The sequence below is a fragment of the Photinus pyralis genome, unplaced genomic scaffold, assembly GCF_008802855.1.
Source record: "Photinus pyralis isolate 1611_PpyrPB1 unplaced genomic scaffold, Ppyr1.3 Ppyr1.4_LG5, whole genome shotgun sequence".
In the NCBI taxonomy this organism is placed as follows: Eukaryota; Metazoa; Arthropoda; class Insecta; order Coleoptera; family Lampyridae; genus Photinus; species Photinus pyralis.
In genome coordinates this window covers 45548860-45564893 of record NW_022170596.1, presented here as the reverse complement: position 1 = coordinate 45564893, position 16034 = coordinate 45548860, and the positions used below count along the sequence as shown (strand labels likewise).

Genomic DNA, 16034 nt, shown 5'->3' with positions numbered 1-16034 from the left:
CTACTGAGCGTAGAAAGCGGAAATTTGGCATGTAGGTTCCTTGGGGATTGTAGGAGAGCACTAAGGATTTCCCGAAATCCGTATGGGAACGGGAAAAAAGGAGATTTTGTGTTTTACATTTATAACGTGGATTTCTTTGAAGGTGTTAAGGATAGGATAGATATGTAAGATTTGTTCAATTTCTATGAGCACTAGTATGTAAACGGATGCTTCACATAATATGGGTCTGGTCTCATTCAATGCAGAATTTGTCCTAAAACTTTTAATAGGGCTATGTTTTTAATATTGTGGGTTTTTTACAAGATATAACAGTAAAACCGCAGAAATACACGTTTTGTACGTACATTTATACCCCCACCTCCCCCGGGGGGAAAACGTAGGATAGTCCTATTGAGCAACAAATGAAACCATTAAAACAATAAAACCTTTTATAGGATTTAAATCCGATTAAAAGTCAGGAAAATGAGACATTACTGGCGAGGGAATATTAAAGTACGAGGCCTTTGAGGCCGAGTACTTTAATTTCCAAGTCAAGTAGTGTCATTTTACTGACTAGTTTTGTATTAAATTTTACCCGAAATCGTATTTTAATGTAAAATTTCAATCTTCATATAGAACATTTGATTAATGTCAATATGTCAGTGATGACGAGCTCCTATAGACATTTAGCAATGTGACAGGTGCGGTTGGAAACACCTGTAAAATGACAGGTGCTGCCGGTAAAGTGACAGGCAGCAGGAAAAGTAGTCTGGTCTGTCTCAGTCATGGAAACTAAACTTACCTGACAGAAAATGAACGTTTCATGACGATTTTGGGTAAATGTATTTTTCTACAACTGTCAAAAAACCTGCAATTTTCTGACGAATTTTGAAGAACGAAGTACTAGATTTTTAAACGGTTAATTAATAAGTAAGGTTGCTCTTGACAACGTGCCCGAAAACGTCAACAATGAAAAATTAGTTATTTATATAACAACAGCTCGCATTGAGGCTGAAATAACTTCGCGTTAGACGCTAGTGTTATATATGTCGTAGTCTTTTAGTGAAATCAGTCATTTCAGGAAACGCCTAGTCCGAGGCCTAGTCATTTAGTGAAACGCTGAAAATTTGTACGTGTGGGGTATTTTCCCTTCCCCTTCTAGATCGATAAGGATACCATTTATCGATCTCTAATGGGAAGGGAATCCAATCGCTTGGTCTTGGAAAGTAAACTGTTCCACAGTTTCATATAAATGACTAGACTTTTCATGAAATGTCCAATTTCATTAAACGGCTGCGACATATACAACATCTACAACTGAGGTTCATTAAATTTGCTGTTTAGGTACATCTTCGTCCATACGCGAAATACTTTTTCCTACAATCCATTGACAATTGACATGTGCGAGAATTGATCACTTTGCGCACGCGATTTGATTAATTCTTAAACGATTGTAGGAAAAATGTTGTTCCTAACATGCGCGCGAAGGTGATTCAAGCAGGTACCATTACTCGCTACCCTCGTTTTGGTGACATCCTGCTTTCGTTTCGGAATCACCAACTTCACGCACTCGTTAGGGAAATAACTACTTCCGTTCTAATATCTTAATGCTTGTGTAACACTTTACGTGTAACACATAGGTACTCGTAGGTAACACTCGATAGATGCCCTTTGAAGAATGACAAGCATATAAACCATTTTATTCGCGAATAACTAATTATGACGGAATACACAGAATGAGAAATGAAAGTAATAAGTTTCTCTTCTTTTTTCAGCTCGTAATACTTGCCGTCTGGATTACAAGCGCAATGTACAGTGCACCGAAGTTTTTTTGGGTGAACACAATAACAACTTCCATAGGCGATACTGAAGAAACCGTGTGCATTGCAAATAGGCGAAAATTTAATTCGCAAATTTTTGATATGGTAAATTTCGTATTTCTGTACGTGGTACCTCTAGCCATCATGACGGTAAGTCTGAAAACATTTCCTCGCCGTTCAGTTAGTTTCAATAATTAATTAGGACAGATCCAGAAGCTAATTGTTAATTAATTTGCACCCCTACGAAGATAATTGCATTTCTTGTTTAGCTCATTTAAGCGTATGATTGATTTATTTATGGTAAGTTTCTAATAAATGTACGTAAAAGCTTTAAAGCGGATAAATGCTTGATTTACATCCACAAAGTGAAAGGGTCTTTATCTTCCCCTGAACTAACGTAACACACTTTGTTCAGTACTTTATAGTGATTGTTTAGAAGTTTAAGGTTAAGATTAAGCGACCGTTTTCAAATTATGACATACCACACACGAAAGTAAAAAGCAGATCGTATAGATTTTTAAATTTGGAAATATTGTACATACATGTAACGTAGTAATCCTTTTGGAAGCTGCCAGAGAGAGCCCTACGTTCCGTATGTGAATAATTATACATCAGTTTATCTAATTAAGATATTAATATGTTCAATATTTGAATTTCTGGGATAATATTGTCCAGTTTATTTTTTTGTTTTAAACTAGGACCTAGGCTAGGTAACTGTAAATGTTTTACGTTCCGTGGGCTACATGGCCTCCTTGAAATATGCAAAAAGACCGCTTCGATGGAACACTTGCCTTTTTGCACCACCCTGGTAATGAATGCAAAGTTTGGCGGAAGAAAAGTTCGTATGAATCGAGAATCTAAGCAAACCGGCTTCAATTGCGCAAAAAGTAAAACTCGATATCGTGATTAACGCTGTGTTAATATTAATGTTGTCCAATTTATTAACAAGGTTATGGTACGGGTCAACTTACCAATTAATTGCCTTAAAATTCCTTGCCGTATGCTTTTGCATACAAAATTTTATTTATCGCACAATATACGTTATCCAATGACGACACTTAGGTTTAAGAAACTTGCTTTTAGCCAGCCGTTACAGTTAGCAACCCGAAAGAAAAAAGAAATTCTTTATGTATCACAATGAGTTTTTCATTTGAAACGCGGTTTTCCGACTTTAAAATGTTCCTTCGCGTATATTTCACTCGTAAATAAAGGCGTTGCTACGAATCATGCTGCTAAACAGTTTTTCTTCGTCTCGGAATTTTCGTTCATTCGCACACGTATAACATTGCAGGTAACTCGCAATTTGTCACAAATACGAATTTATTTAAATGTTTCTCCACGACGTACTCGAAATTTAGGAGTTCTCGCTACTTAATATGTTTTAACCTGAAGTTGAACTTCAACTTCTTTACTACTAGTCGGATACATTTCAATCACTAATTGCACGCACGTTTTGGTTCTCGAATTTCAGCCGCAAATCTTCACAGATACGCGAGGATGTTTCTCGAAACGCATCTAAAAATGTGGACCGAAAATTAATTTTTTCACACACCGGTGTTTGTGCGTGATCGCTCGCAAAATCAGCTTAGAATGCCCGTTCTCCCACTTCTCTCGCGATTTAGATCTCGTCCGTTAGAAGTTGTGACACGGGGCATATTTTCTTAACGCAACGATCTCGACTAGCGCACCTTTTTAAACGCATAATTTAATAGTATATTAAGATACAAGTGTATAATCAAGTCTTTAAAGCACGCGCAACGAGTTTAAGGGCACGACGCAAAGCGGAGTGCCTTTAACGTTGCAAGTGCTTTAAAGACTAATTATACACGTGTATCTTATAGTATTTTTTATTATACCTGCAGTATAATTTAAAAATAGGGAATACAATGAAGTCATATTGACGTTATACTCGAATACGTGTCTAATTAAGTGGGCTGGGTGTTCGTAATTTCACGATTGCCATGGAAATGTCACTTGACGTTTGCTTATAAAAATCATCGTCTTTGTGAATTAAACGATTTCCGTTGAAAAAGATAATACACCGCCCATTAAATCGATTGTTGTAAAATCTAAACAAACGTTGGTAGGTGTAAAATCCAACTCCAGTAAAGCCTATTATAAAGAATATGAAAAGTTGTTTCCATGGATGAATAGGAAGTTACTTACGAATACAGTCTTAAATGCATCCATAATGCTGGCATATATGAAGGAAATGTCAAAGGTATTTAAATCTTCTATATTTTGGTGTATTCATTCAAAACTTTAAAGCAATGCTGCGATTAAAAAGTGGAACAGATTTGGAAGCATACCCTAAATTACGCGCGTTTGTGAAAGTTTCAACCAAAGGATAGGTACAAAAGCCAAAGAAATGTTCTGCATTTACAGAAAGCGACCTAAGAGGATTTTTTATTTCATCCAGATGACAGTTTCAAAAGTCATACTTGAAGTATCGTTACTTAGCAACTTTAAAGCACGTGTGTTTTAAAGGCCTTTTTTCGCACGCATTTGAGTGTTTAAAACGGAGATTGTGATTCAGGTATAATAAATAGTTATTTATATAACAAGAGCGCGAAGTTCAATTTCGCGCATTGAGACTGAAGGTATTTTGACGAGGCGAAGCCGAGTTAAAATATCAGTCAAATGCGCGAAATAACTTCGTGCTAGCGTTATATACAATATTTTTTCTACAACTGAACCCATTGTTAATTAAATTGCTGTTTAAGTTCAACTTTGTCCCGTGCGCGAAATACTTTTTTTCACTGTTGACGATTTCGCGCACGTTGTCAAGAGCAACCTTACTTATTAATTAACCGATTAAAAATCTAGTACTTCGCGTTTCGAAATCCGTCAGAAAATGACAGGTTTTTTTGACAGTTGTAGAAAAAAATAATTTTCTCGAATTTTAAAGAGTTAACCTATGTTTGTCACGGGCTCTGCTTTAAACAGAACGGAACGTAACTCTTCGGATCGAAGAGATTGGCAACCGTGCACGCTTTCCTCAATACGTTTGTTGTTATTGCTTGTTATCACCAGACATACTTTTGTTCATGTTCACTCTGAAGCCTTATTTCCTATATTTAAAAATACAAATTCAAAAGTAAATTTTTGAAACGACTACCTGTTACAGCCGTTGAAATTTTTTGGGAAGAATATCTCTCTACCAACAATGTATGACTTCCCGTACTTTTAGGGCGTCTACTTCTTGGGTTATGGAATTAGGTACAACATCGTAATTCCATCTCTCACTTTTGCACGGCAATCGCCTCCATGACGCCTTTTCCGGGGAAACATACTCTCTGTAGGTTGTTCCCTATATGGCACTTCACGGTCCGAATTTATTTGACATTTTTCCGTTGCCACTAACTGTATAGACCTAGGTATAGACTGTTAGTCCAGGCAATGAAGGTTTTGACTTGGCAATTTTTTCAAAATGAATGAATTATCTCGAAATTTTGACAGTAAGTTGGGAATATCCTAAGGATGAAAATCTATATCATACCAAAGGGCGCTCTCACCCCGGGGGTGATTGCCACCCCATCTCGGGGGGTGGAAATTTTTTTATTATAATTTGATCAAAGAAGTAGATAGAAAGACTAATTCTAAGCAAAACGTGTTCTATGAATTTTTTTGTAAAGTTAGTTTTTCGCGTGATTCGCGACCGAAAGTATGAGCTTTATATAGAAAAGATCAATGTTATTCGCAAAAAACTGGGAAAGTACGCATTTCATTAAAAAAGAACTGTGGAGAACAAACTTTTGAAAAAATAAAGAAAATGATTTTTTAATGATTGCTGCATCATCGATACGAACCGAGTTATAGCTTGTTAATTGTTGGCTCAAAAGCTAAATTAGAGAGCTCAAGATTAAGTAACGGCACAATCATGCATTTTTCCAGACAAATTTGTAAAATCTGTTTCAAAGTATTTAAAAAGAACTTTCTTCCTTTTTTTAAGGCAACACTTTAGCATAAAAATTAACCGAGTTATGATGAAATAAGGTAGATCTCTACTTTTTTCAACAAAAAATCAAAGAAAGCCACCCCCTAATGACCACCCTAATTAAAATTAGTCCTTCCGGTTTTTAAGTTTTCTCTAAGTTTAGAATACTTAATTTTGAAATAATTGAAGCTAAAAGTAAACAGCGAATTTCTGCAATTTTGAGAAAAACGCCCGTCTCTTCAAAATAACTCAAAAACAACTAGAGATACGTGAACAATGCTACAGCATAAAATTTTAGCTTTTTGAATTAGAAACATTTTTCTCAACGGGAATTTTCTATACAACAAAAATTAAGTGACGTTTTAAAGCGTGTATGCGGGCACTACCTTGTTTGGGCCGTCTATGGTCACCCTCTTTTAAAACTAAGAGTTTTAAAAGAAATTAAAGTAAATAGCCTTCTAGCTCTTGTAAAAACCTACAAAATGGTTTTTTACTGATCTTTCTATTATAAAAAATAAAAAAGTTATGATTAAAAAAACCAATCCTAATTTTTTTAAAAAATTCAGAAAGCTCAAATCGGAGCATGATGATATACAATCTACATGACTGGTATATATTTCGCATACTACAACATTACCAAACCGGCTTTATGGTTCAGTGGTAGAGCGTTGGGCTATAAATCCGGAGGTCCGGTGTTCGAACCTGGGTTGAGGTGAATTTTTTATCTGTGGCAGAGATGGAAATTACCTTAGACCAGTTCCGAGCATTCTACCGGTTACTCCGATGTAGGTTTTCTTGCAGTTTTCCTAATTCGTAAGGTAAATACCGAAGTAGTATAGAACAACTTAAGACCTTCTGCAGAGGCACCTCTCAAATGCGGGTCAGTCCTGTAATTGGGCGCAAGCCTGTTGAAGGCCCAGAACAAGAGAGGAATAATAAATAATAAATTATAAGCTTACATGCACACTTACGTGCATTCCATACACCTATACTGTATACAGGGCGTTATAAAAATAATACTATCATTTTCAAAATCTGTAATTAAAGAAACACAATGGAACCATGGGTTATAAATTAAGAAGAAGAGGGATTGTAAGTCGCCCGAGGGTTAAATATTGAGTAATGCCTGAGGTGCATACAACATTTTATTTTTCATCGTTCCAAAGAATGCATTTTCAATATACAAATGTCATGATTATTGTTTGCTCAACATTAAAGTGCTTCATACGAATCAAGTTGCATCTTTTTTATTACATAATATAACTCCGTCAATATATTTGACAGGCCGTTTGAGGGCATAATGAGATGACAATCCATTATGCCCTCTCATAATCCCCTGGGGCGTAATAGACTACTGTATATATCACATATGACAGATATAATTGACATATAATAGGCAAATGAAAAATAAAAGAAATTTATTTTCTTAAACTTGGAAAACAAAATACTTCCTCTATAGTATATTCTTCTAAAAGTTTCGAAACAGGTTACCCAAACAGCGCAAAATTAATAGCTTTTTCACATGCATTCACTGGATGTGTGATACAGTTTCTGCATTTTATAATAAGGGCAAGAATTTTTTTTTTGATCTTATAGAAAAAAGATCCGATGTACATACGTGAACAGGCTGAGATAGTTTACAGTAATACTGCTGAACCTGCAAAAATTTTAGAAGCCGGAAGGTACTGTGCAGTATTATTGTACGAAACTGCTAAAGGCATACTGCACAACAAATTAAAAAAAATTTGAAGATTTGAAAGCTTTCCTCGAGCAGATGCGCTATGAGTCCTTTATTAAAGCTACAACGAAGACTGTCATCTCTTCTGCCAACTGTCTGTGCCTTAGATGAGCACACTAAAAGAAGCTATCTTCAAATCCAACAGTGGCTTGGAAACAAAAGCATTCCGCCAACAGACTGGGGATGGTTCATTGCATCCTATTAAAATGAAGGAATTACCTGCGCCTGAAGACCTTTTCAGAATGATTTTTTGCAGTTGTAAAAAAGCCTTGTGTGTCGAAAACTTAACTTGTGCTGGATGCTCGGGCGAAAATTGTAATAACTGTGCTCAAATTATTAAAAATGAGGAAGAGGATGATGGTAACGTTGAAATGGGTGAACTGTAAAATATCATTAAAATTAATAAATCATGAAGATTTGAAATAAAATGCTATTATAAATTATTAATCTTTTGAGGGTAAATACTTTTTTTTAAAATTAAACTACAATAGGAGTTGATTTTTAAGGGATTAAATATTCTGAAATAATGTTTTAAAGCATGTAAAAATCATTACTCAACTCATCTAAACCAAATTTTACTCACCTTAAGCTTTAATATATAGTTTTTTGGGTTTTGGCAAAGAGGGGGCTCCGTTAACTTAGCACCACCATTTCAAATTTCTGACTAAAGACAGATTGCGCTAGAATCTCTATGGCTAGCGCCAACTAGCGCCACTTTGAGTTCAGCTAGCGCCATTATAGATTTTGCAAAAAGTCCTTGACTTTCGGGGGGTGCTATGTTAACGCTAGCACCACCATTGCGTCCGATCATTTCCAAAAGCAAGCGCTGTGTTCATCGAACCTAGCGCCAGCTAGCGCCACAAATTTTATAGCTAGCGCCACCCCCCAATAGTGCGGGGGAGACTTTTTCCTAGCACCACCATTTTGTTTTTTCGGGTAAAATTTTGACGTTTTGTGTTCTGCTGACCTAGCGCCAGCTAGCGCCACAATTTTAGAGATTCCATCACCCTCCAATAGTGTGTGTGGGGGGGGGGGGCACCACCATTTTGTCTTTTCGGGTAAAAATTTGATGTTTTCTGTTCTGTAGACCTAGCGCTCAAGATAACCTAGCGCAATTATAGATTTTGCAAAGAGCCTTTAACTTTTGGGGGTGCTATATTAACGCTAACACCACCATTGTGTTCGATGACTACCAACAGCAAGCGCTCCGCTGTGTTCTTTAAACGTAGCGCCACAAATTGCAAAGCTGGCGCCCAATCCCCAACATTTTTGCTATTTTGTGTTTTGCTGACATATCTCCCAGATAGAGTCAAAATCTTAGGAGTTGGCGCCACACCCAAGTAGTCTGGGACAGTTTTTCCTAGCTTTATGACTTGGCGCCACTGAAATATTTTGGATTAATTTTCGAGTAAAACGAGTGGTGCAGTAGCTGAATCTGCGGCAAGTATAAAAATAAGGAAATACAGTTCAATTATAGAACAGAACCACATTTTTATACCTTTCGCAGTAGAGACAATGGAACCTGGGAAAACGCATTACCAATATTACTGGGGAACCCCGAGCTACCACTTACTTACGACAAATTTAAGTATTGCCATACAACGTGCAGATAACGCGACCAGTCAGTGTAATGGGGACTACGATCCCCGTGGAAGAAAATTATCATTTATTATGAATTTTTAATTTTAAAATTTCCATATTACGGTTTCTTGTGAAATTTTTCCGTTTTGTGCTCTACTCACTACACAATTCTCTTTGTAAATCACAGTATTAATTTCACTACCACAATATTGCGAGCTAAATCGTTTAGAACACAGCGCAGTGCAAAATTTGAAAATGTCAACGAATGTACCTACTCATAACCAGAGCTGGGCAGTATTCGATTTTGTAAATACTTTTTAGTATTCAAATACTTTGTAATTAAATACTTTTATGGAAGCAGTATTTGTATTTGTAACTCAAATACTTTTGCAAATTTTTAGTATTCGAATACTTCGCAAGGTATTTGAATAGGTACTTTTAAGTAATTCAAATACTTGACAACTATTTAGAAATTTTTAGAGGAAGTTTCCGTTATCATAAAATCAAATATAAAAATCCGATACAACATGAATACCGAACGAGTCTGGAGTGAAACTTTTTGACCCGATACACACGGACAGACGGACGGACAAAAAAGGATCTGTTTCAAAATCGCTAGAATTAATTTCAGAAAGGTGTACGTGTCATGTGCACCACGTACGATCGCTTTGAAAACTGGTACACGTATTCTTAAGGATATAACTGATATAAGACAGGTTCTGGTACCTCCTATATAATAATATAATAACAATAATACGCTTTTACTCCCCTTAAATTTGTATATAACAATAGAAATATAAAAAAGCTAACCTCAGCTCAGGGAAAGGGACTACATTCAGTGCATAAAACGCTGTTCTTCCATGTTGCCTCTATACAAAGTATAACTTGACATTTTTTAAGTATTATTAAGACTTTTATCTAGTACTATTTTAAATTTTTAATGTATTTGAGTGACAAGTATTCGAATACTTTTTATAGTATTCGAATATCTTTGGTAGTATTAGAATATTTTTGAAAGTATTTGAATACCTTTGAAAGTATTCGCATCAATCAGCATATTTATTTGTTAATTCTGCTAAAAAACAAAGAAGCAGATTCTTATATACTTATGTGTAATGTGCAAATAATAACCATAAGGCATATGTATTTTATATGATTAATACACTCCATTAATATACGACCAATCAGCTTGGTGATTGTTTCAAATTCTAACCAATCAGATGATTTTTTATCTGATTAAACGCCACGTAGCTTTTTAACAGCGATAAAAATGCGTGTAGGAATGCGTAAAATATGTAGTGGTTGTAAAATTTACTGTCTTTTATTAATCTCCCTAAAATACACTCGATCTTGGTTTTAAGTCAGGATAATTTTATTTTTAATTCACTCAAATTTTGTTGCCTCCTGGAAAAAACTCTCGAAAAGGATAATATTAATAAAATCGCTCCAGCTAAAACTGTCGCGATTTTATCACACTTTTGGTCTCGAGTTTTTTCGGTGGCAACAAAACTTTCGTGTAAGAATAAAATTATCCGATTAAAAATCAAGCTCTTGTATATTTGCTCCCGATAAATTATATACCTATGTATGTACGTCGCGTCGACTACTATCTAAAGGTGTTGTTTTTAACAATACAGATATACCAAACTTTACACAATTCGCGCGCTTGTAAACCCTTGATGTGACAAATAATTTACAACTTTTGCGCATTCATAAAGGATTTAAGTAAGTTTGTACCTGCATACCTCACCGTCTGTTTACTTTGAAATGAAGGGATGTTCATATTTACAATCTTGCTACTTTACATACAAATTTTAGTATTTTTATTGGAACTTTTGTACTTTAAACAGAACGATCAATCCAAAAAGTAAAGGATTTCAAATTAAAATAATTTGTTTATTATTTCCGATCCTAAGAGGGACAGATTTGCACATTCGGGTTTAAAAATGGTAAAGAGTTTGACAATCCCAGATGCGGTGTCTGTCCGTCTGTCCGTTACCACAATATCCCGATAACGAATGGATCGATTACGATGAAATGTTGTAGTTGGATTCTTTATCAAATTTGTAGATCGAAGTTCGTGAATGGGTAATGTATCCCAAAAAATAAGGAAGGCCCTTTTGACATCTGCGTGAGTTTTGAACCGAATTGCATGAAATTCAATATTCGTATAGCCTTAGCTATATAACACGCAATTCCAAAAGTTGAGCCTAATCTATCAACAGTCACAGTGCTCTTTTCGCATCGACGTGTAAATAAATATAGAAAACGAGCTCCTGGATATGGCTACAGCATGTGCAAAACCAAATTTTGAACTTGGTGGTAGTTTTGCTTTTATTTAAAGTGTATATGATGAAATTTCATTTAATTGCTTCCATAAATAAGAAAATTGGCACCGCACATCATGCACAAAACCAAATTTTGAAACTGGCGTTAAATTTGCTTTTATTCCAAGTTGCTACGTATCAAATTTCTTTTAAATGCTTCCATAAATAAGAAAGTTTTCAATCCGGTTTGTAAATGGTCGAGATGCGAAAAGGGCACTGTGAATGTTGATCGATTAGGCTCAACTTTTGGAATTGCGTTTTATATGGCTAAAGCTATACGCATATTGAATTTCATACAATTCGGTTCATAACTCACAGAGACGTCAAAAGGACCTTCCTTATTTTTTGGGCTATATTGCCAATTCACCAACTCCGATCTACAAATTTGATAAAGAATCCATCCATTTCATCGTAATCGGTCAATTCGTTATCGAGATATCGTGCTAACGGACAGACGGACAGACACCGGAAAATTATAAAACTAGCTCTAAAATTAGTGGCGCTAGGTCAGCAGAGCACTAAACGTAAAAATTTTACCCGAAAAGACAAAATGGTGGTGCTAGGAAAAATTGCCCCCCACCCTATTGGGGGGTGGCGCTAGCTCTAAAATTTGTGGCGCTAGCTGGCGCTAGGTCTGACGAACACAGCGCTTGCTTTTGGAAATGATCGGACGCAATGGTGGTGCTAGCGTTAACATAGCACCCCCCGAAAGTCAAAGGCTTTTCTGCAAAATCTATAATGGCGCTAGCTGAACTCAAAGTGGCGCTCGCTGGCGCTAGCCATAGAGATTCTAGCGCAATCTGTCTTTAGTCAGAAATTTGAAATGGTGGTGCTAAGTTAACGGAGCCCAAAGAGGGGTAGTTTTCACTCCCAAAAAATGAAGAGCGCCCAAATACCATAATATAGAATTTGAAGTGGAGAGTAAGTTGAACGTAATCCCAAATTTACATGCAAATCGATGCATTTTGAAAAAATTGCCAGGATTTATACTATTTTAAGTTGCGTTTCCTGGACTATGTGGGAAACAAGGAATTATGTATAACTCACGGCGTTGAATCTCCAGTTGCTTCCGCACTTCGAATGTTACCGTTCAGGGGAACATCCCTTTATTTCTTTACGTGAACATGTACAACTAAAATTTTCTTGATCATATGTGATAAGGTTCGTGAGGAAAATATGAAATGTTTTCCCATAAGAGGCTATGCAATTTGCACGTCGTTAACATGTCAATCAAGTAGTGCGTGGAAGTACAAGTCAAATAGGCCGTATTTTGTTCTGTCATTGAGATATTTTCAAAGAGTAATTTCGTTCGAATTTTTTCAAAATGTGATAATTTTAGGTATGTAATTTCTCTAGAAATGGCGGATGGTGGCAATTATTCATTTTAGAGAACTTGTCTAAACGTTTATTGAGCGAAATTTCGGGTTGTGTTTTCTAAAAGTGACAGCGTGACAGTTCTCATTATTGACTACTAGTTAATAATGTCCACATTATTAACCACTTTGAACAAATGCCGAGAAAGCCTACTTTACAAGTGGAAAAAAGGTTAATAATCATGTCATCAGACGCTAGTAGTGAAAAAAAGCAGTTAACGTTTACGTATATAAATAAAGGGAATTCGTCCAAACGAAATGAAATTAAATTTTTAATCGGAACACGATCTGTAAATACATTAACTGGGAATTAACCCTAAAACTAAGCATTTTGAGAAGAAAAATGTCAAGAGAGGAAAATTGTAGAGAAGAAAATTTCCTACCAAATAGATATACATCAAATTTATTAGATGTTGAGTGGCGCAGATGAAATTTTCAGCAACCCATTGAAGTACTTAATCGAAATACTATTTTCTAATATTTCTATAAAACGCCGGTTCACTTAGGTTGCCTACAACATGATGAATTCAATACTGCCTGCAGGTAGCTTTTGGCCGGCTGGCTGGCTGTCTAGCAGCAAATGCGGACCCGTAGAAGAACGTTTGTGGAAAGACGAGGAGTGTACATGTACTTACCGGAGCCGCCTAACTAACAACTTGATCTGGGGTCGGCGACATCTGGGCGGCATCCTCGAGTGTGTTATACTAACGTGGTGATTTTTCAGTTTTTTCCTATGTTCTTCTATAGTGTGGGTCCGGTTATTTTCAAATTGATGTCGGAAAGATCTATCTTGTAAACGCGTCCAACTACTTGGTGACGGAATTTTGTTTTTTTTTTTGAAGAGGCGAAATAAACCACCTTTTGCAAGGCGCGCGTCTTCGAGGAGTAGTCGACTTCGGCCACGCAAGAGTTGCCTTCCCCTGTGAATGTTGTCACGCGGTTTAAAGTTTCCTGACTGACCTGACTGTAAGTAGATCCGAACTAAATGGAAAATGAGGTGCCGGAAAATCCGATACGCTCACGATTTGAGTGGGGGTAGATGTTTAGAGGTATGGGAGGGGGCACTTCGAAGACTCCCTTACACTTTACAGGCAGTATTTATAATAATAATATTTATTGTCCAAACAAGTAAATACTCTAAACAGGACAATATCCAAAAAAGAAATCGTAAAGTTATTGCGAGCCGTTAACTATTCAAGAAAAAAATAAACAAAAAAATAAACAAGCAAATCTAAAAATTGATCTGATCTGATACAACTAAATTTCATTCAACGAATTGTAACAGTTCGTTTAAAGTAATATTAAATATATCCGTGGTGGAAGGTAATTCGTTCACTAGTGAGCACACTAAATGAACTAGTGATCTCTGTAAAGCAGCAGTTCTGCATCTAAACGGGCTGAATGTTGCTGTGCATCTTGACGACAATCTTGGAACGCGGAACCTGATTTTGTTTAGTAAAGAGGGGCAATCGATAGCATTGGACAAAAGTTTGTAGAGAAAGGTAACACATAGCCGTTTTCTTCTGGTACTAAGAGGTAAAAGTTCAAACCGCGCACACATAGTCGACTGAGAGAAACCTCTTGGGGGACAACATCCATCTTCTCGGTAGCATAGGTATTTTAAAAGCCTACGTTGGACGCGCTCAATTTCGTGGACGTAGTTTTGGTATAGTGGGAATCAAATTAATGCACCGTACTCCAGCTTACTTCTCACCAGCGAAGTATACAGAGCTTTTAGGTATAGTAAAAGTATTCCTAAAGGCGGTACTTGTTCGTATAACAAATCCCAGAGTCTGGAGTGCACGTTTTATCATGTTCCTTATGTGGTAGGAGAAATTTAAAGCGGGATCAAAGTGAATGCCCAGATCCTTAATTACACTGACTTTTTCCAGAACGGTCTTGTCTATGGTATAATTATATAGAAGTGGACTATATGAACGAGTAAAAGACATAACTTTGCATTTTGAAACATTTAAGTGCAGGTTGTTGCATCGGCACCATTCGTGTAGGGAATCTAGATCGTGTTGCAGTCTACGACACTCAGCAAGGCAGGTAATTTTTCTAAAAATTTTGAGATCGTCGGCAAACATCAGCTTGTTGGATGAGATGTATCGGGGAAGGTCGTTGATAAATACTAAAAAAAGTAAGGGACCCAAATTAGACCCTTGAGGTACGCCTGAGGTTACAACATATGATCGAGATCGGTAGCCATTGTACCATACGAACTGAGTTCGGGTTGACAAATATGATTCGAAGAGGTCTACTAGGTCAACACTAAATCCGTAATCAGATAACTTCTTCAGCATGATACGGTGGTCAATCTGATCAAATACTTCGTCATATTGTAGGCAACCTAAAAGTGAACAGTTTCCGGCGTTTTATAGTAATATTAGAAAATACAGCCCACTGGACCTAGCCCCCCCCCTCCCCCAACTATTGTGGATCAATTTAAGAATTGTATCCAATTTATGAGCTTTTCATATCGCAAGCACAAAATTTTAGAGCTCATTTTTTAAAGTTTATTATGGAGTAGAAAATACCGTAGTCTTTCGAATTAAGTAGTTGAATGAGTTGCTGAAATCTGCGCCACTGAACACCTAAAAAATTTGATGTATACCTATGTGCTGGGAAATTTTCTTCTGTACAGTTTTTCTCTCTTGACATTTATGGCTTAAGATGCTTAGTTTTAGAGTTATTAAGAAAAATTTCAAAATGGGATGCTCAACGCATATGCGCTGTGTTTCAGAGGATATTTAATACCAAGTACTTGTCAAATTTCAGCTTGTCTCTAATGTGTTGAACGTCATCCTGTATTGTTCGTATGCTAATGGTTGACACACATCGACCACATGTCGGTACCATTTAAGCCCGTGCAAGCCCTTGCCACGATACGAGAGACAGGCCACCTGGGGACGCGCATGGTAGCGGTAGGATGCCACCTCTCAGATAATACACACCATAAAAAGAAATAATCGTTAATGACTGCAAGACGAGCGACAGAATCGTTGATTATTTCTACGGGTGTAGAAAAGGTATTTCCCATATTGTACGATTTCGTTTACTACCAAGCATGGTGTATAAAAAAAGACTATACACCATGCAAGGAAAAGCTCAAGTAGTAATAGCGTCAGTTTATCTCCCGGGAGATTCTGTCAACCTACCTCCCAGTAACGAGATGGTAGAACTGATAGAACACTGTGAGAAAAACAACAAACACCTCATTATAGGGTGCGACTCAAACGCTCACCATACTAATATATGGGGGAGCGCTAACGTCAA

General features: G+C 36.6%; 1 protein-coding gene across 6 annotated transcripts in view; it reads left to right on the top strand.

Moving 5' to 3' along the window:
- Positions 1-16034, top strand: part of LOC116171451 (trissin receptor-like) — a 71847-nt gene that overhangs the window by 34510 nt on the left and 21303 nt on the right. For all 6 annotated transcript variants that reach the window (XM_031488309.1, XM_031488307.1, XM_031488310.1 and 3 more), the window contains exon 2: positions 1755-1949. In XM_031488309.1, the coding sequence (XP_031344169.1) occupies positions 1755-1949 (195 nt within the window). The remainder of the gene's footprint in view (positions 1-1754; positions 1950-16034) is intronic.